Source organism: Monomorium pharaonis, chromosome 7 (genome assembly GCF_013373865.1).
Source record: "Monomorium pharaonis isolate MP-MQ-018 chromosome 7, ASM1337386v2, whole genome shotgun sequence".
NCBI lineage: Eukaryota > Metazoa > Arthropoda > Insecta > Hymenoptera > Formicidae > Monomorium > Monomorium pharaonis.
In genome coordinates this window covers 4,783,413-4,810,554 of record NC_050473.1, presented here as the reverse complement: position 1 = coordinate 4,810,554, position 27,142 = coordinate 4,783,413, and the positions used below count along the sequence as shown (strand labels likewise).

Genomic DNA, 27,142 nt, shown 5'->3' with positions numbered 1-27,142 from the left:
TACAAGACCTATCTACCAACCTATATTCGACATAATTACTAAAAAAATGTGCCCCTAAAAGGGTTAAATAATTCATTGACCTCACTCAAATACAATCCTTATTTTTGTATACTTATGTACAATTACCTTTTTATTTCACATCTGTATGATGATCACCGTGGATATATAACATTATATCTGTGTGTCAGACTATTTACGTATATAAATAGTTACCGTAAAGGTACCACCATTATATTTGTCATACAATATTTTTCAAATGTGTTGACTTACTAAGTGATGACAAAATAGATAATTTCTGAAGAACTTCTCTATTTTGCAGTCAATATGCTTGAAAAATTTGTCATACAACAAATATAATACTAGCCTAAAACTAGCTGATCTACTTTACATTTAAGAAATTATGTTCACAATCAATATTTAAATATTTGTTGACATTTTATTTAACTTCGGTCACTCTCAGACTCTTGTTGCCTTTTATATAATGCTACATTGCTCTCTGTATAGTCCATTACGCGACGTTGACATTGCCTTTTGTATTGTTGTTGTTTATGATAAATCTTGAATGCACCTTTTATTGTTATAAAAGCTGCTCCACCCTGTGAATATAAGAAATATGTTTAGAACTTATAGATGTGGTATAAATAAAGTAGGAATAGCATGCCCAAAAATATATTCAAAATGCGCGAGAGAGAAAGCTATATGTATATAGAATCTTCGTTCTCTGTGTGTAAATAGCTGAAAAATAAATAGAAAATTTACTACAAAGGTTTAGTTACATCAATCCTAATGCAAATCATTTCTTACAACATTCCTCTTGTTTGGAAAATTTACTGATAAAAAATGCAATTGACTGTACATACTTTATGATATAAGAATTAATATATTATATGTATTCATAATAGAGAAATATATTGCACTCTTATAGAATATGTATATACTCGAAAATTGAACTCAGCATAACTCTAATTTAAAACCTAATTCAATAATGTTTAATATGCAAAATTTATATCATTTTAATAAAAATAGTTAAATTTAATATAATTGTTTAATTAATTAAAATTATAATATTAAAAGAATATAAATCGATAAATAAAATCTAATAAAAGCAAGTCTTTATGCTAATATTTTTTGTATAATTTTATATATCTTTCAAAGTTTGTCAAACTACGCATCAAAATTTTCGATCTTTGAAATGTAAGGTGAAAGACCAAATTGGCAGTATTAAGATATTAGGTGTTTGGTCATATTTGATTAAATGTATACGACTAATGATATTGTAGTGTTTCAATTTAATTTTTTTAGTATATAAAATTTAAGAACAAAATAAAAAAGTTAGATAAAATTTATTTTTTACATCTCAACTAATATGATAATGGATGTATCTAATGCACCTAATACTGGCGAACACAAATAGTATTGTTCCTAATACTAGCAATTATATGACCACATTACTGCCAATATTATATTAAATAATATTTATATATTTATATTATATTAACATTCCGTTTACCAACTTTACATATCTACGGATACGCGTCAATTTGACGTGTGAACAAAACCGCACTTTTTCCTTAAAAACCAACTTATTTTATAGAAGGCTTTGAAAAAAATAAATTTTGATATATATTTGTCTCGTTAAATAGCTAAAAGTTAGCATAAGTGAAATTCAAAAAGCGTCAAAATGACGCTTCCCATAAACCTAATGTTAAAAAGTCATATTAAATACAAAATTGATTTTTAGAAATTAATTTTTATTAATGAGTTGTAAATCGCCTATACGGTCAAACATCGAATCTTAGTAATGGACATAATTTTTTTTGTTAAATTTAATTTTCTTAGTTTTTATTTTAAACTGCGCGCCGACAGGATTCGTCAGACTTAAGACACAGTTAATAAGCTAAATTTCGATACTCGAGAGCATCTTAAATTCCCCGAAAAACTAAATTAAATTTTTTACATAAAAAAATTATGGACTTTTGGTTGGGTGGTAAAAGAGCATGTATGATTAAATAGTATAGCGTCGCAAAAATTAAGCGAGAACAGAAGGCCAAAAACAGGTATAGCAAATGCCAAAAGGAAAAGAAAGAAAAAAAAGAAACACGAGACATTGAAGGGGAAAAAATAAAAGAGACAGAATTAAGTAAAACCGACAGCGCCGATAGGTTAAGGCAAAAAGCAGCACTCAGCCAAAAGGAGAAAGCTAGGGAGACGACATATAAACATTTAAAAAATGATCTAAAATGTTAAAATAATGTTAATAACATTTTGATATTTTTTCTACTGCTCAGAAGTTTTGATATTTTTTCTTTAACTTTTCTTTATTTCGTTTTCTTTTGACCAATATAACACTTCTTTTAATGAAAAAAAAATTTTAGATTCAAATAATTATTTTTATCAATTATTAAAAAATTTTAAAAATTGCAATAATTGCTCTGCACGCGGGAAATGGTGAGTGATAAGATAATTTTGACACCGGATTTGTGTTCAGCGGTTCAAAATACATAAAGATATGGTCTGGTCCGTGATACAAACCATTTTTTTAGTGGATGGTTGTGTTGCACTGTCGCACAAAAAAAAAGAATCTGTATCATGGACCAGACTATAATATCTTTATGTATTTTAAGCTGCTGAATACAAATCTGGTATCAGAATTGCCACATCAGCCACCATTTTCCGCATGCAGCGAAATTATTACGATTATAAAGGTTTTTTAGGCCATTTTTGATTAAAAAAAGGGTGATGAAATAATTCTGACACCTAATTCGTGTTCAGCATATAAAAAAAAATAGAGATTGACCAATGGGGTCCCAGACCACTTTTCTTTTTTGTGTGCCTGTGTTAGTTACTATCCAACCCTGACAAATACTAATATTACGGTCATTTTTCAATTTATGTCTGTAATACTATTAATAGTATTAGGAACGATAAAGAATAAACGTAGAGGAAAGGCATCAAATTTGGAACAATTTACTAAATTAGAACCCGATTATTTCTCGAAAACTAAACATCGCACCGTACGAATACGATAAAAACATGATTCGCTTGGTTAATTAAAAACATAAAAACCCATATTTCATACATTCATGCGTTCATGCCCTTTTCTACGTAAAATCTGCTAACAAAAAGCTTCGTCAAAAGCGAGTTTTATTTGCACAATTTTCTCTAGCAAATTGCACAATTTAAACAATAGTGAGTGTATTATCAATAACATTACCATTATTTCACATGTTTGTAATTTCCTAAAACTGTTTGTTTTTATTTTTCTCTTTTATATTTATTTTGTAATGCAGGTGTAAACATAAAGTTATTGTGTGTGCGTAAATTGGAACACTCCGTAAGATCAGGGGCCTAGTAATGATAACTATTGTTACTATGCAGCGACCGCAGTATAGCTGCACCGTGATCGTAATTTTATTATATAACCTATCATAACCTAACGTTTCGAGGTGAGATTTTACGGGAAACAATAGACGAGTCGAAAAAACGTGCCTGTTAAAAAATATGCTTCTTAGACTAACCTAATCTAACCTCACCTAACCTAACCTAACGGAATAACACAGTCTATAGAATTACGTAATTTATGTAATGTATAATTCAATAATGTAACATTAATACTTCAATTGTATATGGATTCCAAATTAGGCGCCCATTTCGTCAGATGCCCTTTTTGACATGTATTAAAAGAACAATAATTATTAAAAAAAATAAGAAACAGTGTTGTAAAAATTACTATATTATTTGATAGAAGAGACTTTCTAATTTAAATTAGTATTTTCAAAAGCGTTTTTGTAACTATTATTTAAAAAATATAATCCAAAAACAAAGTGGTGTTTCAAATTCGATACCTTTTCTCTATCTTGGATTTATTATCTTAGATTTGATACATAAATAAATGTGATTTTTTCCAATATACATAAAAATATATATCCCTTATGTTGAATTTGATCAAAAGTATTATCTTGGATTTGTGATTTTTTTCATTAAAGAAAAACTATACACTTGGTGCCTTTTTTTACCTTTTTTAAAAATGTAATTTATTAATAACATAGTCTTGGAAAAAATGCGAGCTGGGCACACCAAGTTTTTACTTCACTATAATCCTGTTGGTTGATTTTAATCATTTAATCACCAAACCTGTTTAAGCAATTTAGAATTTATATAAAAAGACAATAAATGTATTAAATTTGGAATGTTTATTGCATATAATTGTTAGGTAATTGCGTTGATAACATTTCCATTTTTCAAAAATAATTTTTAAATGTTTATTCTTTAAGTCTTTTTTAAAATATACTTTTACGTACATATATAACATAATATTGCAACATTGCAGAAATGTTGCTGCAAGAGTTTCTGTGTTGTATAGATATCTTATATACATATATTCAAGAATAAAAATATTATTTTTATATTTTGTTTTTATAACTTCAAAAATTAATACATACCAACAATGTTCTTTGAAAATTGGAATTTATACTTTCGAAAAATATTCTTCCACATAAACTAGCAATAGTTGGTAATAAAAGTGCACCACAAAGAACACGTGTTGCAGATACTGGATCGTTCATTGGTGGTATATCCTCAGATTGTATACTTGTTTCTTCGTCAATATAACTGAAACAATTGTAACTTAAAAATATTATTTTTTTAATTAAATATACTTTTCACAATTTTTTATTATTATTCTGTTTTCCCATAAAAAATAAAAATTGTTAAATCACAAATAACTTTCAGAAAAAATTTATATAAGATAAATCACGAGAAATTACTGTATTCAATAAACTTTAAAAAATTAAATTATTTATTTTTCTCAAAAAGTTATTTTATAAAAAGCTATGAAAGTACTTTCAAAATTCCAAAATCAGTATTTTTTACTGTGACAATCCTTTTTTACACATAAAAAACATAATTATTCTTATTAAGTTATAAAATTATTCTCATTCTATACATGAAGATATTAAGTTAAAGTAAAAAAAAATGAATGTTTTAAATAAAATGTAAAGATAAAATATGATGTATTTTGCAAATTGCCATTTATTTTTTATTTTATCTTTATACGCTTGTATTTAGAAAAAAAAAGATTGATTTACAATTTTTTAATTTACCTAGAACAAAATCACGTTGATCATGTTCTATTCAATTTTATTGAGCTGAAAGTCTATTTTTAAGAACAGAAACACTTAAAATGCAACTTTTGCAGAAATATTTATTGATTTTTACTTACAAAGATATTTTTTATTATCGAATATTACTAAATGTCCAGCATAGATTAAAATAAGATAAAAATAAAATCTTTCAGATTATAAAATAGATTAGAAATAATATTTTAAAAGATATCATTTATTCAATTTTCAGTTTTTAATATTGATTCTAGCTGTCAATACACGAACTCATATGAATTGAGAAAATTTTTCTTTATGTTTCAGATCTCAATTCTTTTCCTAGAGATCTATAATCTGCAATTTAATGCTATTTATACATTACAAAAATTAATATTTCTAAAAAAAATTGCACTCGATATTTTTCTTTCAAAAATTCTTAAAAGCAAGTTTTTCTTTCAAATCTGATAAAGTAGAACGAGTGTGATGTATATAAATACAATGTGTACAAATATATTCAATATAAATGAATATAATATAAATATATAAGCAACCTTTTTTTTTATTTGCTATCGAGTGGGGACAGTTTAGTTTTTAAAATTGGGTTAATTGTGAAGCATCTTATGTGAGCAAAACTAATAGATAACTTAAAATAAGGATTTTTCAAAAATACAAAAACCTTTTAAGAGGAATACCAACCAAATTACAGTTATTACAGAACACAGATTAAACTTTGCACCTAAATTTGATTGAAAATATGTTCTACATTTACAAAAATTCATTTAAAAAACAATTAATATCTGAGATAATAAAAAGACGAACGCAAAAATAAAATATGCAGATATAAAATTGCTAAATTGTTTATATTTTTTTAATTTAAAAAAATGTTACATTTTTTTTGTTTATTTCAGCAAATAGAAGGGATGTTATTTATATTCATACTTATTACAGGACCATTTACATTTGAAGTATAATATCGGTATATGATAATAATTGACAATTGACCTGGATCTAATTTATCATTCAAAAATTAATATAAGTCGATTTCAATGTTATATGTTACAGCATATATAATCTCGTATATTTTTCGATCTATATTTTAAATTAATTTTTATTCAAAGTTTTAATCCGATTTTAGATGTAATAGATTTTGTAATGGTAGACATATTTGACTAATTTTACTCATTAATTATTACGAAAATTCACTACATGTAATCGATTACGGTATTCCTAATAATGATGTAATGGCGCTTTGCAAAAAGTTAAACGCGAGAATTATATAAGTTCGCACTTTTAATTGTATCATGCATTCTAGTGTTTTAAAGAAATGTCTTTTTCAATCATTTAATTAAATAAAGTTACTGAAATTATACATAAAAATCCAGTGCCGGGCATGCTCTTTTCCAAATTTATTATGTAATATAATGTTTAAAGCTTTTTAATGAACGAGTGAAATTTATCGAAAATATTTATTTGTTGAAAATAATACTATTCAAAATAATATTACAAACCTGCTCGGTAGAAAATGCCTTAAAATAGGAACTTTGGATGCGTGTCGCCTTAAAAAACTCAGAGCTTGATCTTCCCAACGAAGCATTTTTCCCAAAACTAACATAATTGGAATGGTTGGCAACCCAACCAACAGGACTAAAGGATCGGCCTGTTCCATCATGGTAAGGCCATCCTTATGACCCACCACTTGCATAACAGTAACCGCGCCATAAGTCACAGCTGTCCAATATATGGATCCAACTACTATACCAGCAGCAATGAAGGGACATACTCGGAAGATAACTGCGTCAATCGTGTCGAGTACTACCACTAATGGACCTACAATTAGTTTGCATGTATAATATACTACATGTGCAAAGAATATAATTATAATGTATCAGTAATAAAACAATAATAATAAACTGGACCAAGGTGTTTACTCAAATTTTATTTAAAAATTTCTGATAATTCTTGGATTTTTCAAAAATTTTATTTATTAAAATTCCAGGTAAGATTAGAAAAATTTTGAAATATATACAGGGTGTCTGAAGGAGTCCATACACTTCTTTTCTTTCAAAATCAAGGCATTTTAGAGAAAAACGTTTCAGACAAAAGTTGTATGATTTTGAAAGAGACATAAGATAGTGTCATTTGACTTAAATAGTCATTTAAAGGTAACAAAAAAATTATCTTCAATTTTTTAAATAAAATACCTATTTTTTATTGCATGTTTTTGTAGTTTATCTCGAAAGTTATAAGGCTTAAAAGTTCCAATATTTTGATATAATATTTTGTTGCATATTTATTTTCTTTCCTTCTCACAATTCGGAATGCTTAATTAACGTGAATCCCTTTGCTTCTCACAATTTGAGCTTGATTGGGGGACTTACAAGTCTCATAACTGAAAAAGTACTTAATAAAAAAATTTAATTTTAATGTTTTAAAAAGCTTTCAAAGTAAACTACAAAAATATGCAATAAAAAATAGATTCTTTATTTAAAAAAATTAAGATGACCTCTTCACATATTCTTCAAATGACTATTTAGGGTTATACTAATGACATCATTTTATATCCCTTCAAAAGTATATAACTTTTGTTTGAGACGTCTTTCTTTAAAATATTAAAATTTTTTTTAGAAAAGGAGTGTACAGGTGATCTCACATGCATGCTATATTTTGTGTGTGTATGTGTGTGTGTGTGTATGTGTGTGTGTGTGTGTGTGTGTGTGTGTAACGGGGGGGGGGGAGAGAATCACACGTAGATCTTTTTTTAAAAACATTTTCAAGAAAAACTCAGACAAAAGTTATACAGTTTTGAAGGAGATACAAGATGGTGTCATTTATATGATCCTAAATAGTCATTTGTAAAGGACATATAAAGATTATCTTCAATTTTTAATGCATATATCCAAAGAGCAACCACAAAAACAGGCCTAAAATCACCCGTTTCGTGGACATCGAAGTTTGAGTCAATTTTGGCGGTAAATAATTTTAAATCATAGAACATCAATTCTCTGAAAATTTCAGATTGAGCCTTTTATTACTGAGATATGAGGGGTTAAATTGGTCACTATACACCAATGAAGAGTATGCCATTTTATCCGTTCAACACAAAAAACCTTGAGGTTATTTCTCATATAAAAAAAATGTTTCAAATAAGATTTGTTTATCTGTTAGAAGACTAATTTATTGTGACCTCAAATCGACGCTTAAGTCAGAATTGTGAATGTCATTTAATTTACTTATTTTCAAATGTTTTTTAACTGATGTCGGATACCTATCTCTGTGGTCTCTGAATGAGTACATGTATACATGAGAGTATTTTATTAACATTATTTTATGTCAACATGGTTTTATCTTGCCTTATATTTTATAAATCCAATAACCTTATAACAATATTTCAAATATAGGTACTATCGATTTCTGAAATACTGTGGTATTTGCTATGATTTTTCTAATAGTTTTAGTAATGGTAGCTTTTTCACCGAGATATTTTACAAATTAGGTAATTGTTATTGAGCTACGAAAAATTGTTAACAAAAGTAGTATTATGTGATTTTTTTTTATTAAATGTATAGTTTTCAAGTTTGTGAATATCAATTTTAACCCTTCATCTTAGCAATAAAAGGTATGCTCAATTCGAAATTTTTAGGGGATGAATGTTTGATGATATACAACCATTTACCATCAAAACTCGATGTCCACGAAATGGGCGATTTTTGCTCTTTAAAATATAATAACAAATGCCTCAATTTTTTGGCTACTTTAATTGATTACCGCTCAAATAACACAAAATTTTTTTCTAACTTTAGGCCAACAGATTTTAAGGAAATCTTGATTAATTCATTTTAGAATTAATTTTTCTAGATGTTCTCGGGTCCGCTCTTTATGATGCGACCACTTAGAAAAGTCAAAAGTATCAATTTTTATTGTTTTTAGACAAATTTAAACAAAAAGACATCTTTTAGTCTGTTTTTTAAGAAAATAATCAATTTCTTAGCGAAACAAATGCTGTTTTTATATTGAAAACTGCACAAAACGTGTTATTAACACTTGTACTTTGAAAATATGTAGTATTATTTAAAAAAAATTTTTTAATGTGACTAAAAACGTCCAAAATTGTAAATTTTCTTTTATACCTAATTTGTTCGACGTTTTCTTAGTTTATAATACTAAAATATTCGTGAAATTTGGTACACAAAGGTTTTTGGGGCCAATTACGAATCTGCTGTCAGATTTGTAAAAATCAAAATGGCGGATCCATACGGCGAACAAATTTCTGGAAATTATTCAATTTTTTATAGAAATTAGTATAGTGATTTTTGTGATCGTTGATTGCAAATCTGCTGTCAACCTTGCAAAATTTAAAATAGCAGATTTAATATAGAGGACAAATTTTTGAAAATTGTTCAATTTTTCCTGTAAATTGGTATACAAAGGTTTTTAAGATCGTTGATTATGAAACTGCTGTCAGATTTGCAAAATTCAAAATAGCGGATTCAATATAACAGTCTAAAAATAGAAAAAGTTGACATTTCAAATAAAAAAAAAAAGTTAATCCCTTATCAATATTTCTTGGAACAAGTTTCATTACTCGTAGAAAATCACAAATCTTTTTCATAGTATTATTTCCATAAATTTTATTCAAATCATTTAAAGAACTTATATATTTTGTAAAAATTGAAAATTGTATTTTTGCAACTCCTACTTGAACGAAAATCATGTCAAAAAATTAAAAAAAGACAAAGATAAAATTTTAAAAATAAAAAGAAAATTTAAAAATAAAACAAAAACCAAAAAATAAAAAAATTTAATAATTTTTTTCAATTTTTCTTAGAAAAATGCTAGAATTGGAACACTTTTGTAAATTTTTGTAGTTTTTTTTAAGAATTTTGTAAAACTTTCTGCCAGGGCAGCGACCCCAAGGATCCTTTCCAAATATACCAATTTCCATGAATATTTTAATATTATAAAAAAAAGGCCAAAAGTAGGTATTTAAAAAATTTGCAATTTTGGACACTTTTACAAGTGTTAATAGCACGTTTTATTCAGTTTCCAATATAAAAAGCATTTTTTCGCTAAGAAATCGGTCATTAAAAAAAACACTAAAAAACGTGACTTTTTGTTTAAATTTGTCTAAAAACAATAAAAATTGGTATTTTTTACTTTTCTAAGTGGTCGCATCGTAAAGAGCGGACCCAAAAACATCTAGAAAAATTAATTCCAAAATAAATTAATCAAGATTTCATTAAAATCTGTTTTCTTAAAGTTAGAAAAAAATTTTGTTATTTGGACGTTAATAGGTTAAATTTTCAAGTTAATTTATACAAAAGGAGCAAAGTTAATAAACATATTTTGTGCCTCCTCAAGATTTTCAAAAAACAATTTTGTTATTGCATGACCAGTGGAGACGTCAAAAATATAGATAAGATTAAATAAAAAAAAACTTCGTCCATAAAATAAAAATTAATTTAAGCTGTTTTTGTAATTAATAAGTAACTCAATATAATATTTTTGAAAAAGCCAATTAAAAATCTAAACATATAATAAAAAATTTAAAAACTGTAGAAAAAGTACATGATAAAAAAATAATAGCACTTAAAAAATAAAACCTCTAAATAATCATTTGACATGGTACAGACTTAAGTGTACACAATCAATAATGATTATCTATTTGTTGAGTACTCATATCAGGATAATTAAAAAAATGTGAATTTTTCAACCAGCCTGTATTATCCTTTATAAAAGTTAACAAGTTTAATGATAGCAAGGTAGTATAATGAGCAAAAATATTTTATTAAGTCATTTATTAATAATAAAAAAAACTTTGGTATCATAGTATATATTTAGACCAATAATAATTAATTTTGGTTTTATGATCGAGTTTCTTTCTTATCTAATTTTTGACATTTCAATGATCATATAATTAAAAAAAATGGTTTTTTTGATAATTCTGAGAAAGCACAAAAACACACTTATTGATCCCCTTTTTATTGCAATTCTGAGTTTAATTCTAAGTATTTTAAATATTTATATTTAAAAAATATAGATTTTATATTATTTTGTAATTGTTTCCACTGGAACACATTTTTATTTCTTACAAAATAATTTCTGATTAATCCCTTAACTGTAAAAAGAAGGTGGGCAGGGGCGGCACAACTCACCATCCAACATGAATGATTACAAATTCAATGTCTTCATAGACTTGTTCGTGTGTAAGTGTGTGGAAATCTGCAAAAGCATTGATATGTGATCAAGTGCATGAGTAAATTCGATGCGTATTGTCTAAGAAAGAAAAAACTTATGATTTATCGATACTTATGGGTTTGTTACATGTAAAGTGTTTATTCCTAGTAAAATTATTCATCCGTCAAACATGAAGACATCAAATTTATAATCACCCGTGTTGGATGGTTAATCGCGCCGTTCCCGCCTACCTTCTGTATGTCTCCCGGTAAATCGGTAACTATTTTATTTCATAATTCAAAAAGTAAGCTTTGGATAAAATTTTCGTAGTGACAAAATTGTCTCAGAATTAACTCAGGAATAACGTTCTTGCAAAGACACATGGGTCGTTCTAAATCACCCTGTATTTCTAAAAAGTTTACAATCTAACATGCACACTTATACACATACAAAATATATATTTACCCATGTTTGGATAAACTATAATATATTCTGTATTACACTGAGGGCATGCTACAGCATGTCCAGCATGACCCTTTTGCTTTTCATCAACCCATCTCTGAATACAACCCTGATGAACCCATTTTGTAGTGCCTCGGCAATGACATGGTTTAACCCATGCTGCAGTTGCATCATCTTCATCAGTTGCAAAACATACCCAACAGTATCGCCTGCTAGATAAAAAGATCAACATTATAAATTCGTGTAAAATATATCAAACAATAAGCGATGTAAAATATGCTACAGGTTTTTATATAAAATAAAAGGTAAAGGTGTGTGCGTGTGTGCGCGCATATACATGCCACATTTATTGCTAATCAGTTTGGATTTTTTTAATATCAAAAAAAAAAATAAATAAATTTATGAGTAAAATTTTAAAATTTTTCCTGAATATTAATAAAATCCCATAAAAATCTATAATTTTCGAGGTTAAAAATAAAATCCATAAAAATTCCAGATTTTCCGAAATTTTCCCCAATACAATTGTCTTAAAACAAAATATTTTTTTATGGAAAAGAAACAATATGTGTACATATATATTTTTGGTTTTTATTAGAAAAAATAAGTTTTTCCTTGTTTTTTATCAGCCTATTTTTAGTTTTTGAAATCTATCAGATGGCGCAGAGTACGTCTATTTTCTATACCAAGAACCCAAGTTCAAATCCAAACAAAAACAAATTTTTATTCAGTCATTACTTTTTTTTTAAAGATAATCGAGATTATCTTGTCATGAGACTCTAAAGGTTATCAGAATCGATATTCTAAGTTGTATATATCTGTGTAAATTGTAAAAAAACGCACAGAAACACATTGAAGAATTATCATGCTCCCTGATAAGAAGCTAAGGATGAAGAAAAAAGTCATTTTTTTAAATATAAATGTAAATATACAATAAGCATAATATCCAATAAGAATGAGCTTACTCTTCTTCTGGAGTCAATGATGGTACACTAGATGTAATTTGATTTGGTGAAGATGCCCCATCAGTAATATCAACAGATAATTCATGATCCGTTATGTCATCCCATGCGTTTTGGGAACTATCCTCTTCCAGCGATGCTACTTGTGCTGTAGCTTGAGAATCAGATATTTCTGTTATAAAAAGAAACATAAATAGCTTATAATTTCTTTTTGTTTAAACAAAAACTTCCACTTGTATATTACCATTGTTAGAGTCAGTTGTTTGTCTATCGGATCTTAAATTTGTGCTAAGCCTTCTTAAAGCCTCCTCTATGCTCGGAAGACGTCTGATATTAGCCCTGGTTATACCCGATTCGATACGCACTATCCTTCCGCGACTATCAAGTCCATAAGAGATATGCGGCATGTTATCGTCCGACATCGTGTTTATATGGAGCAAAATGCTCATAGATTCATCACCATCTTAAGAACACATTGTTAAAATAATATTTCTTTTATTGGTATAAATTATTGCTCTCTCAATATGAATTGCAGGTACCTTTAATCAAAATTATGCCATAAACTATAAAATTATGTTATATATTGTTTTGGTTCTAATTTTTTTAATGTAAACAATACAAATAATGTAAATTATTGTAAATTGGATAACAGAATAAAGTAATTATAGTGCATAAAAAATTAAAAACCTGAGACATAACAATGTTGAATGTTAAAGTGTCAGTGTTTTTCTAACAAAAAACGTTTTTCTAACATCTATCAAATCTTTTTTTTTCACTGTTAATGTTGGTGCAACAAACTACTAGAATTGTTCAAAAAGTAATGCCCTATATTTTTTTAAATTAAAAACTATTTATTCAACATAAATAAAATTCACACTCAACAAAGATACATGTTTCAGTTACATGTTATTTTTCTACAAATTCTCTGTTTAGTCTTATGATCATGGAATGAGAGCACATATGCCAACTCTTATACTCTATTTTGTTTCCATAATCAGATGATTCATCATTTTCAAATTTTTATTTTTATCTTCAAACCTTTATTTTTATCTTTAAAGCTTACTTTTATCTTCAAAGCTTGTTCCATGGGAACAAGATTTGAAAACTATGCAAGTGTTATTGAATCTGCCAATACACTTGAACTAGTAGATTGTTCAGAGCTCTGAGTCTATCATCATAGGATTGTTGGATTTCATTCTTACTCCATGAAATTCAGGGACGTAGCAGAATTATGACCAGTTTACGATTACGTTTCACGACTAACTGTATTTGATACTTAATTTATAAAACTAAAAAATATATTTAAAATTTAGAAATATAAAATATTATTAGATAAGATACAGCCTCGATTACAATTGGCGTTTCTTTATTTGTGTGATTACACTAAAACAATTTAAATTACTTAAGTTGTTTAAATTATTGTTAGTTGTATTTAAATTATTATTAACATGTATTATGTAAATTATTATTATTTATTTTATTTTCGTTTGCGTAAATTTTTTAAATAAAAAATTTATTATACAAAAATATATTTTCTATTTATATTACAAAAATACTGTTTTTAGATGATTTTGTTGAGACAATTTTTTATAACATATGGACAAAATATAAATTCTTAAATTACGAAAAGTTATATTTACAGAGGTAAACAAAAAAGTTTAATTTTTATTCTTTTATTTACACTAAATATTTATTTAAATAAGTTCAATTATACTAAATATATTATATTAGATTATATTAATAAATTACAATATATTAGAACTTTGTAAAATAAAAATTTTCATAAGTATATACTTAAAAAAATTGGAAAAAAATAAATATATACGTTATCAATCATATGAATTTATCATACGAATTTATCACATAAATTTATCACATAAATAAAGATTCAATTCATACTTTCGTTGCTGCAATTCCTAATAATCTACTTTGTATATTTTCAAAATATCAACATATGATTTTTTTCTCCCTTTGTTTCTAAGATTTTAGGAAAACAAAAAGAATATACTTAACATATAAAGATAAAATTTCTATTTAAAATTTAAAAGAGATTCAAGAAAAAAATTATACCATTTCTTAAATAAATTAATTAGATCACAATCTCGCACTTAATCTGCACGAACATATCGTAACTAAAGCAATCGTGCTTACTACGTGACTACATTATTATCCCCCACTTATGCTACTCACATGCGCAGTGTATATGGAGGGGTCAGTTTCTACTAATGCGGAATTGACTAGTGCAGAGTTCACGTGTATGAAGGTGTGAAGTTAGCATCTCGAGTCAGCATTTCATAAAAAAAAACTTCAGATTATTTATATTCAGGATAGTGGTACTGAGTGGTTTCTGAAGTTTCAATAACAGTTCTATCAAATTAATTACTTTAATTACATTTTTATAAATGAGATGTTAACTTAAACTTCCAAAATGATAGCAATCTTATCGTATTTTGAATATATGATCACAAAGGAGTAAAAAACCGCGGAGTTCAATCACTCAGCTCAAACACATCATGTCAATAATTCTGATAATTAAACTACATTAAAAAAATTTATTATTACTATTATTAGGTATTACAAAATGTGTGCGTGTGTGTGCGCGCGCGCACACACGTGTGTGTGTGTGTGCTCTGTTTGTATCTGTGTGTGTAATTACCATCTCATGTAAAAAAAATTCATTAATTAGGGACAATTACAACATTTGTTAAACAATTATGTTGCTAGAAAAATTTGTAGTTTCAAATCTAGATGTGAGATGTTGGTTGTACTTCGACAATTTTGTTAATTTTGAAAGATTTCTCGTATAGTTTTGAATATGTACATTGTTTCTCTGAAAAGTTCTCATAATAAGGTCAAAAAATATTTCTATTATTTTGCCCCGTATTTGTGAGGCCAGATGTAAAATACTGGTCGCATTTCAAGAGTTCTGGATGCATAGATTGTTTTTCTAAAAAGTTACAATAATAGGGACAATTAAAAAATTTCTTAAGCAATTATTTTACTGGAAACTTGTATTTTCGAATCTAGATGTAAAATGCTGATTGAATTTTAATAGTTTTGTTAGTTTAGAAAGTTTTACATATTCCTAATAAAATATTCTTGTTAAAAAATTGCTTCCTATTAACAGAATCCTTTCCTATTAATCCAGAATTCCTATTAACAGAACTCTTTAGAAAAACAATGTACGCATCCAGAATATTCAAGAACTCTTTCAAATTAACTTCAAACTGTCAAAATCATTGGAATAAAGAATGAACTGAACATTGTGATACACAGAGTGGCGCTCACTATAGAATGAGAGGTACTACATACAGGGCAATTCTTAATGGCTGTCTAAATTTTTTACCATGGGAGATGGATTACCAATTACAACCTTAGTACACGCATGTACAAGATACATATGCGCACAAGCAGTACTTGTGTGTATTAAGGTTGCAGTCGATAATCCATCTCCCATGGTAAAAATTAGGGACAGCTATTAAGAATCACCCTGTATAAGGTCTATATTTGTCTCTTTTCTAGCATCTTATTGCTTATTTTGATTCTCATCCTTGATATAAAAAAGATAAAATAACAAATTAGGTGCTAGAAAAAAGACAAACATAGGCTCGTATGTAGTATCTCTTTTTATAGCGAGCATTTATCTATTACAATTTACAATGCTCAATCTATTATTTATGTCAAAATACTAGCATGTCATATCTATCTTCAAAAATTCAAGTTTTTCGGGAAAAATAATAAAAAATTTTGTTTTTATTATGAGAACTCTTTAGAAAAACATGTACACATGCAGAACTATACAAAAATTCTTTTAAAATTAACAGAACTGTCGAAATATAATCATCTCACATCTAAATTCTAAAATACAAGTTTTTCCAGCAAATTGTTAAAAAATTTTTGTAATTCTCCTTATAATTTATATAGTTTACATTATCTACACGTAATATAGATTTTTTAGAATTATTTTACATGTACATGTAAAATCCTGTTTTTAACTACATAAAAGACTTACACAAATCTATTCACTAAAATTACTTTTAGTGAATAAACTTTATCATTTTTTAATAGTTTTGACAGGCTGGTTTTTTTCCTTTGGCCAGGTACTTCCAATTATAAAAGTTACATATGCAATATGCAAATTTTATCTAGATTCTGCTAAATAATTTTTTGTTCTTATAACAAAATGAAACATGGCTTTCAATATTTTCAATTTTTCCTTCCCTGTACACACTATTCTACGTACAATTTTGACACCCGAATACAGAGAGGTTATAATAGGTTATATTAGCAGAAAATTCTGTCGTACGAGTTACGCTTTCAACATTCCATTACACAATTCGCGTGTGAATGTTATGCGAATAATTTTTTTTACACACTATGTAAGACGAATTACGCAACAATAACTTCACAAATCACGCGATTGCTTTATCGAGATGTTGATTGCTCACATTTATGAATCTCGCGCAATGTCAAAAGATATACAAATAGACATACAAATCTGATCAAACCATAATGAAGAGATGACGGTACGTCAAATTTTTCTAGATTTCTTGAGGAGGAAAATTACGATTGATAAGCAACATAACGTACGTAAGCGTGATGAATGGGGCCGTATGTGCGAGCAATCGGATAAATTGTCGTAAGCGATCCAAGGTAATCACGTATCGCACACAGCACGAATTAAGATTATTAAGATTGTAACCGCAAAGCATGGAAAAATTATGCGTTTTACTACAATTTCACATCAATCAACGATATGATTCTTTCAAATACGATCAACCACGCAACACTTACACGTCGAGATACGATGCAAAAGTAACTGATGGTAACTGACGCCTCATCAGTCATCAGCTCCATGTCTGATGCTCTCACAAGTAGAAAAAAACAACCTCTAGTAACATTTGTAACATTTCGGGTGGCGACAATTTCCCGAAAAGTAGAGAGGATATGGTTGGTACCAATGAAAACCTCTGTGACCCCTAGTTTACACCGAGCATTTGGTACGCGTATCAAATAGTAAATAACTAGTGAATGTGTTTAATCATAGCTCTAGTTTACACCGAGCACTTGGTACGCGTATCAAGTAGTGAATTTAAGCTGATCAGCCAATGATTAAACACATTCACTAGTTATTTACTATTTGATACGCGTACCAAGTGCTCGGTGTAAACTAGGTCAATGCTCTAGTTTACACCGAGCACTTGGTACGCGTATCAAATAGTGAATTTAAGCTGATCAGCCAATGATTAAACACATTCACTAGTTATTTACTATTTGATACGCGTACCAAGTGCTCGGTGTAAACTAGAGCAATGCTCTAGTTCATGGTATTAGAAGACAGGTGTAACATTGCGCACAATGGCAGCCGGAGAATAGGACAGCCAATCAAATGTTTATCCAAAATGTGGCACCACATTTAAATGCAGCATAATAATATAACACACGTAATAATGACATTATATTAAGTTGGAAGTTAAAACATTAACTTAATTATCATTTTCTTTACATTAACTTACCCGAATTAACTTTCATATCAGTTTTTCTTTTCTTTGGCAGGCATTAAGCCATTGCTGACGAACAGACGTTTCTTTAGAAAAGTAAAATACTTAATTCTTTTCGTTCCATTATGATTCGTACGATTCTTACAATTTTTTACACAGCACGTTGACATAGCTTCTCCGCAAAAATAGAATATTTAATATCTAAACACAACATAATCTTTAACTATACTTTACAATATATGGGAGGAGCCATATTGCTTTTGACATCTTGGATAAAATTCTGATTAGTCAAAGGAAATTGACAACTGCGCATCCTCGAAACTGTTACACCTGAGGCCTGTTCTTTGTCGCTGCACTACTGAACTGGTGCAACAAGTTAAGCCTGCGATACACGATGCTTGTTTTCGTGCTGGTTTGTTTGCTGGATGGAAATACTCTGTCCTGATTGGTGCATTTCTAAAGATAGATGTATATGCACCAATCAAGACAGAGTATTTCCATCCAGCAAACAAACCAGCACGAAAACAAGCATCGTGTATCTCTGGCTTTAGAATAAGACAAATATATTTTTTCTCATTCTAACTTATTGCACCAGTACAGCAGTGCAGCTACCAAGAACAAACCTCTGTCTTATAACACCATGGGCACATACGAGCGGTACGACAGGTACGAGCCTACCTATTTGGTGCCTACTTGGGCCTTGGGCTGTTACAATTAGTACAAAAAATGTTTACATACGAAAGTAATACTGTGCATTCATTGATTGGCATGCATCTTTTAGATTCTAAATTATATACCATTTAATGAATGCATACAGTGTTATCTTTGTAAGCAATTTTTTTTCGTACGAGTTCGAGAATCGGGCCTCAGATTGTATAGTTACTAACCTGTTCCCACACGAAAAATGACATGTATCCACCTCTGTTGATTCTCCCCGCGCGCGATGCACCAAGGCCTCTCCATTAATACAAGTTCTATGCATCTTAAGCACGATCTTGAGACGTCAATGCTGTTATTTCATTAGTTAAGTAAGTCTCATTTCATTAGTTAAGTAAGTAAGTCGGCTCGAAGCTAGACTTAAGACAATTCTTGAGCTTAAAGGGCCATCTACAATGGAGTGTTTTAGTCGTAACAACGCTAAATCTACGACCATGCTGTCACTAATATAAACGACGTAGCAATAATATACAAGCCGGCTATCATAGAGAGGTGACTAAAAACTAACCCCGAACACCTGAACGCTCATCGTAAGCACCCACTGAATTGGCTCAATGTCTGTTGTAGGCCGTAATCAGTAAAACAGTACGTAATGAAAATATTGTCTACGACTACTGCTACGGCCTACAACTCTCCATTGTAGATGGCCCTTAAGATCGGTCTATGAATTCCGTCCTAAGACAGTCGTAGTCGTAGACAGGCAAATGCCTCGTCTACAATGAGTCGATAGTCGTTGGTGTAAGAATCTAGTCAATCACAGTTAAACTTAGAGAAGAATAAGCGAACATGATTGGTTAAACTTCTTATGACCAACGACTAACGACTCATTGTAGACGAGGCTAAAGCTTGTGCGTTGTCTACGTCTACGACTACGGCTGTCTTAATCATTACGCCATGTTTTGTGCTTTGGCCCTATTTATTAATAAGCAAAAATGAATATTGCTGTATTAAACGAAGCCTTATCAAAGTAGTTACCTATATGAATCTGATGTGCCTAATACATATAGGGCTGTGTACAACTGCTTTCTGCAGAAATGGACATTCTGCCACAATTTTTTTCACCCTCTAAATCGTCTCTTAATAACAATAATAGGTAATTAAAAGTCGAGCGTCTCATTCTAATAATAAAAATTATAATTTTTATTATTTATTAATTTTCAATTTTTTTGTAAAAATATTTTATATTCTATTACATATAATTATATACCTAAAAGATTCTCGAAATTTTTCATTTTGTTATACATATAAACAACAGTTTCAATAAAATTTGCAACTCTTGGTTTTTATGTGTGCAGCGGTTTTTATTTTCAACACTTTTATCACTTGAAAAGGCTTCGTTTAATACAGCAATATTCATTGCTTATTAATAAATACGATAAATTCAACTGAATCAGCTGATTCATAACGAAACAAAAGAAAGTTAGTTAAAGGGTACCAACTTTGTAACTAAAAAAATAGTTAGCGAAAGCTTAGCTTTCCAGCAAGACACAGTGTAACACACACATAATATATCGCTTTCATTTGTGCGTAATCTAATGGCGATATAATAATTACCAATAAGAAGAAAAAGACAAAGCAATTTTGTATTTATTAAGGTTTCCCCATTAAAAATTTATTAGTTATAGAAATCATTCAATCTATTTTGTGAATTCGGCAAGCATTCTCTATTCCAGTTTTTAAAGACTATTTGAAAATATCTAAATACAAAAACAATATCATATTTATCAATAAAATATCCAATACGCATTCCATTAAAAATATGATAATGAAATCAGAAAGTAAAATATATTATTTGTTCCTCACAATATACAATCTAAAAGTTTTTAATTCTGTCCAAAGAATTTGATTGCTCTTGAAGTCACCATTCTTTTAGTTTCTTCGTCACGGATACCACTAGTGCACATGCACAGCTTCTTATAATAATTCAAACAATTAGAAATCGGAAGAAGCAAAGATATCAAGACTAAATTAATTTTTCATTGAAAGATACTTCTGTTCCATGATATTATCCATAGTGACAACTATTGATACTGTAACATTAAATCGAACATAACAATTAAAATTTCAACTTTTCCCAAATCTAATCTTATATAGACTATAGTCTTGTATGATTAAAAGAAGCTCGACATGGCAATAAACCAGTGATGAAGAAGGAAGCGGTGCACACATTTATATGGATTACCACACAAAATTTTTAGCAAAGAACGACTATATTGAGAATATATTAGATGTTTTATTAGTAAAAATATACATTTTTTTATAAATAAATTTTTGATATGCATCAATAAGCAAATAGGATAAGACAAGTGTTTAAATTCGCTATATATTATGTCTATATATTTAATATCCAACAATAACATTGATTGTAGAATCAACTTAAAGATTGGGATTAAATTTACAGAATAGTTTCACAAGTTTACAATATAAATATTTAATTTATATCTACTAAGCATACGTAAAACTTAATCTTAAATATACTTATATGTAGTGATCACGTAAAAATCAATATTAATACGATTATGTAATTACAAATACAAAATTCACAAATCAAAGAAAAATATTATCTTAATTACAATGGTTTTTCAAAGGAGGTCCCCTATATTTTAGACTTGAAGAGTAAAAGTCTGGCAAATTTTCTACAACCGACAATTGAACTTCCTCGATTATATCTGTCGCTTCTGTACACAACTTGGATTTGACCATCTTGAAGAACGTACACGGTCTTGTTCCCTTGCCGAACTCGTCAACGTCGTATGGTGGACTGAGTATATCCAAAAAAGCCGCAGGACCCTCCACACACAGAATTTCATGAAGATTTTTCTCGGTAGGTGTAAAAGTACAAGCGGACGAATTGCTATGAAGACGGATAGGTCGATGCCTAAGTCCCATAATTTCCTCCTTCGCTTTAATTACATGATCACTCTTTGTCTTCAAACTGCAGCTATTTAATTCTATTGTACCACTGATTACCTATATTACGTGAAAGAGATTATATTATTATTTTTATTATATTGATACATATTTTAAAACAGTGTCCGGCAACCGAAAAAAAAATTTAAGAAGATTGTAAATGTGATAAAATAAACCAAAAAATTGATAATAAAATTGACATTAAGGCTTTGTTTTTTAATCATATATGTTTAAATATATTCATGTGCTTTATTCACACACTTTTTGCGTAAATATTTAAATATTTAAAATTACAAAATCACAAATAATAAACTCTTGAGCTTAGTTTTTTATAATTTTTAATTTATTAATATCTAAATACTTACGTGCTTTAGACATTTTTTATGTAAATATTTAAACATTTACAATTAAAAAACCTTAATCGCATTTTTCGTCTTATTTTATCATTTAGAATCACTCTTTAAAATCTTCTCCCCATCTATTTTCGAACACTATATGTTGGAATATCCCATCCAGATAAACACGTTGGATTATAGTAATGCTTGGATTATAATAAAAAATACAACTTAAAATTTAAAAGTTTTTAAAACTATATAAATATATTTATATAATGTATATATAAATAATTTCTTACAAAATTGTTTTCAAAAAACTTGTACATTTTTTGAATTGTTACAATACCTTAAATATTTATTTAAAAAATAAAAAGAGAAAACAAACGTTAAATCGTATTATTATGAATAAACGATAAACTTAAATATACAAAAACAATGTCAGACGTTTCGACTTTCAAATTTTATCTTCCATGAAATTTAATATACAATTAAATTATAAAATTAAAAGAATAACAATAAAATACAAAATCTTAAATTTTACGTTTATAAGACATTGTTAGCATACAGAGATGCCATACTCATACAGTGTTACAGAATATAGTGCCATAGTTATACATGTTGAAACATATAATAAAATCTGTACAATTAGATTAATTTATTCACTTATTATTAATTATCGTTTATTAATATTTATAACAACACAACCATCTAGCAGGCTCGTATACATTAGCCTTAACATTAGTCGTCACGACTAAAAGCCATAGTAGTGCGCATGCTCCCGACTGCTCCCGACATTCGACACGTCTTACGACATCCATTATAGACCAGGCCTAAGCAACTACTCAAAATAAAAAGAAAAGATCCCGCTGTAAGATGCGAGTAGCAGAAAGTCTTAGCAATTTTTTTCATAGCAGGGGCTCGATTCTTGAATTCATTCGCGAGAAAACGTATGCGCAAATACCCGCTCTAACAGAAAAGTTGCAAGTTTATTGGTTAAAAGCCATACGATAGCCAATAAATTTTCAACTTTTCTGTAAGAACAGAATTTGCGAATACGTTTCTCTTGCAAATGAATTCAAGAATCGAGCCCCAGGTGCAATGCAGCAAAATTACATAAAAATTTTTATTTTGACGGATCAAGCTTTATCATTGTGTCGTTTCATGAAAAAAAAAGATAATTGAAATCGTCAAAATTCATCTGAAAGTAGAGAGTTCGAGTAAAATTTTTACAAAATAAAAATGCGATGATTTTTCGCGGTGTTATACTTATTTGAAATTATGCAAAATTTTGACACAAATTTTTGTATGCGGTAATTTTTTGACTTGTATATTTTTAAAATTATTATTAGACGTTACGTCATAACGTTTAATAACATTTAAAAAATATGTTAATGTTTTTAAAATATTTTAATAATATTAGGACAATTAGGTAATATTTAAAAAATATTTATCAAACGTTATGACATAATGTTTAATAACATTTAAAAAACATTTAATAAATGTTTAAAAAATATTTTAATAATATTAGGACAGCAATACTATCAAGTGATATTTTTAAAATATTTAAGAAACATTAATTTACAATGTTTAGAAAATTTATCTAAAATTAACATTAAGAGACACGATAGTGCCAAGTGAACGCGCAGTACGAGCTCTCTACGCGAGTACGCGACTTGTGAGCACCGAGATTATGAGATCTCAGAAACGGCTAAACCGATCGAGTTTTAACTAGGCTCAATCGAAAGCTTGAGGTCGATTTGTATAAGAAAACTATTTTTATTTATCCTCTACGTAACCTATGAAAGGAGATATCACGATTTTAAAAACATTGATCAATGTTTCTTACTGGGAAGATTGAACGATAAAGATAATATCAAAATTCAAAATGTCATATACATATGGGTGCCTAACAAATGTCCCTCACTTTCTCTTAGCATTATCCATATTCATGAATTTCTATGTCAAAACGAAACATTTAAGCGAAATATTACAAAAGACCATTGTAAATGTGTAAAATACAGCTATATTTTTCTGAACTTAAAATTTTCAGTTTATAATATTAGAGTGACACCAGAATGGCCACATCTATCGATTGAATAGTTTAAATTTTTAAAATACAATGTTCTAATTGGTGAATACAAGAAAAAAGCTATAGCAGCAATCATCTGTGAATGGCAATCCGAACATGGCCATTCTGGACGCTCCCATAATATTATCATCCATCATGTTGGATCTGCCATTTTTAATTTTTCAGATTTTTCACATTAGTAATCAATGACTCAAGAAAACTTTTATACCCAAAAATGGTCAAATTTAAGATAAAATTTTGGGAGAAATTAATTTTTTCTTAAGAAATCGCTCTTTTCATATTTAAATTGTTGTAAACAATCACTAAGAGACAATTGGATGCAAAGCTTTGAAAACATGTAAATTAAGTATTTCCATATTGGAAAAGTCAAACATCAACATTAGTATCGGAAAACAATTTTTATAATATAAAAATAAAAAGAAAACAAATAGAAAGTATACTTCCAACTGGCAGTGAAAGGGTTAAATTTTATCTCCTATATTTTATTAGTTAATATTAATTAGACTCGTGGCACACGATGAAATAACTTAAACTACTCATTAAGAAGATAAAACTATTGAACTGCACGTAAGAAGAGATCACACCTAACTATTTTAATTCCAAATTAACTCCTGCTTTTGTGAAAAAGATCCAAATGTTTAAAGAAATATTAAATTTTGATAAATTTACTGTAATTTAGCTTACTCAATTTACCTATCTATGCTATAACAATGGCTCATATGGCATTTTATTAATTCAATTTATTCAAAGAATCATATTATTGTTAAATAATTTTATACTTTTCAGACAAAAATTAGCCTTTTTTCCCATTTTTGTTTTTGCCTAATAAAATTTAAATAGTAAGAGACACAAATAGAATAATTTTACCTTGTAATAAAGTATTTCTGCAATATTTTTATTTTGTGGTGAAAACAACAGCATATAAATATTTTACCTTTAATAAACCATGCATTTCAGGATGATTATGCATAGGCATCCTGACTCCATGTTTCAATATAAAAATAGCGATTGTTATGTCTTTGTTCTCAAATATATCCATCACACACATAGGTGCTGGTTGTCTACTAACATAATCGAGAATGTTCTTATCCAACTTTACATCCTCAGCAGTTATCTTGTTTATTAGACTCAATAGTTTGTCAAAGTTTTTTTGACAAAACCGGTGATCGCTGAAAGTTTTCATTGCCTGTTTTCCCAAAACTTCGATAGCTGATGCCATGATTGGATGTTTTAATATATCATCGTTTTCTTAAATCTTTAATCATCTGAGTCTGTGACAAGTAACGAAATATATATCTAAAAAAGATATTATAGTCACTATCAATTAATATTTGTTAATTAAGTTAAAGTTAGTGGCTTACAAAATTAATGTAATTACGTTAAAAGAGTTGTATGAACAAAAAACCAACTCAATTAAATGTTGCATGAAAATTAAACTAACTTAAAAAAATGTCGAATAACGGTTGTGTTGTATAGGTTATTACAAAATTTGTTACAGTTAAAATCCATTACCACAATGTTAAATAATATGCTGATCCGATATGTTTTTGCACGAAACGAAAGACTTTAGCAAACATAAACGCCACTCTACTTCACGAAGCGATATATTAAAGACGGCTATTCAGGTTATAAAACTTGTCACACCGCGAAACTAGTGGTTTGTCGCGGCCCTTATGGTATATCCACACACACTTGCATAAGCACATGCATAAGGAATTCGATTGGTCTACTTTCTTATGTAAGTGCTTGTCAGTGCTTGTAGACCAATCAATTTTCTTATGTATATGCTTATGCGCTTATGCAAGTTGTGTGGATATACCATTAAAGGGCCATCTACAATGGAGAGTCGTAGGCCGTAGCAGTAGTCGTAGAAAATATTTTTATTTCGTACTGCCTTACTGCTTACGGCCTACAGCAGACATTGAGCCAATTCGGTGCGTGTTTACGATGAGCGTTCGGACGTTCTGGATTAGTTTTTGGTTGCCTCTCTATGATAATTGGCTTGTATATTACTGCTACGTCGTCTGTATTGTAGACAGCATTGCCGTAGATTAAAGGCCCTCACACATGAAATGACATAACCATAATGTAAGGTTTTAACGCGTCGGATTGGGCGACCATAACCGTAACCTGCCGTAACCGGCTAATTCAAGTTTGAATGGCTTGTATGTTATTGCTACGTCGTTTTTATTCTAGACAGCATTGCCGTAGTTTTAGTGCTGTTACGGCTAAAACACTCCATTGTAGATGGCCCTTTAAGCTGGTTACACACACTTTCCGTAGAACGTAACAGTAAGGTTTCGACATGTTGGATTGGACGACCGTAACAGTAAGCGACTAAATCAAGTACGTGATTGGTCAAAACCTTACTGTTACGTTCTACGGAAAGTGTGTGTGACCCGCTTTAAGGCCCTCACATATGAATTGACATAACCATAACGTGAGGTTTTAACGCGTCGGATTGGGCGACCATAACCGTAACCTGCCGTAACCGGCTAATTCAAGTACGTGATTGGTCGAAACCTTACTGTTACGGTTATGTCAATTCATGTGTGAGAGCCATTAGCGCTGTTACGACTAAAACACTCCATTGTAGATAGCCCTTTAAGGGCCATCTACAATCTACTAGTTTACACCGAGCACTTGGTACGCGTATCAAATAGTAAATAACTAGTGAATGTGTTTAATCATTGGCTGATCAGCTTAAATTCACTACTTGATACGCGTACCAAGTGCTCGGTGTAAACTAGAGCATTTACTATTTGATACGCGTACCAAGTGCTTGGTGTAAACTAGAGCTATGACGCACGTTCTATTCCGCAGCTCTATTCCGCACCATGTGATTTCGGCCTTACTGCGCCTATTGTAGATCCGGCCTAAGACTTACTAGTTACTA

General features: G+C 29.0%; 2 protein-coding genes and 1 long non-coding RNA gene across 15 annotated transcripts; 1 reads left to right on the top strand and 2 right to left on the bottom strand.

Moving 5' to 3' along the window:
• Nucleotides 1-101: 101 nt before the first annotated feature.
• Nucleotides 102-19,231, bottom strand: LOC105832562 (E3 ubiquitin-protein ligase MARCHF5). Of its 11 annotated transcripts, none has more exons than XM_036290003.1 (7): nt 19,083-19,231; nt 12,939-13,157; nt 12,698-12,866; nt 11,739-11,944; nt 6,608-6,926; nt 4,443-4,626; nt 102-596 (listed from the first exon to the last, which is right to left on the bottom strand). In XM_036290003.1, exons 1-7 carry the CDS (start codon nt 19,156-19,158, stop codon nt 441-443), a joined length of 1,329 nt encoding a protein of 442 aa, XP_036145896.1. In that variant the 5' UTR covers nt 19,159-19,231; the 3' UTR covers nt 102-440. The 11 variants fall into 11 exon arrangements, with proteins under 11 accessions (XP_036145896.1, XP_036145898.1, XP_036145894.1 ...); XM_036290005.1 differs by having other exon boundaries at nt 11,739-11,947; nt 12,698-12,848; XM_036290001.1 differs by having other exon boundaries at nt 11,739-11,947; nt 19,083-19,230.
• LOC118646640 lies at nt 19,090-21,673 on the top strand. The gene is made up of 2 exons (XR_004964148.1): nt 19,090-19,223; nt 21,520-21,673. It is a non-coding gene; the product is annotated as an uncharacterized LOC118646640 (long non-coding RNA).
• On the bottom strand, nt 21,126-25,936 carry LOC105833737 (2-aminoethanethiol dioxygenase). Of its 3 annotated transcripts, none has more exons than XM_012675691.3 (3): nt 25,759-25,933; nt 25,181-25,542; nt 21,126-21,882 (listed from the first exon to the last, which is right to left on the bottom strand). In XM_012675691.3, the coding sequence occupies exons 2-3, from the start codon at nt 25,463-25,465 to the stop codon at nt 21,478-21,480; spliced, it is 690 nt and encodes a 229-aa protein (XP_012531145.1). In that variant the 5' UTR covers nt 25,466-25,542; nt 25,759-25,933; the 3' UTR covers nt 21,126-21,477. The 3 variants fall into 3 exon arrangements, with proteins under 3 accessions (XP_012531145.1, XP_028050538.1, XP_036145900.1); XM_028194737.2 differs by having other exon boundaries at nt 21,478-21,882; nt 25,688-25,936; XM_036290007.1 differs by lacking the exon at nt 25,759-25,933 and adding an exon at nt 25,625-25,643 and having other exon boundaries at nt 21,478-21,882.
• Between the last annotated feature and the right edge of the window lie 1,206 nt (nt 25,937-27,142).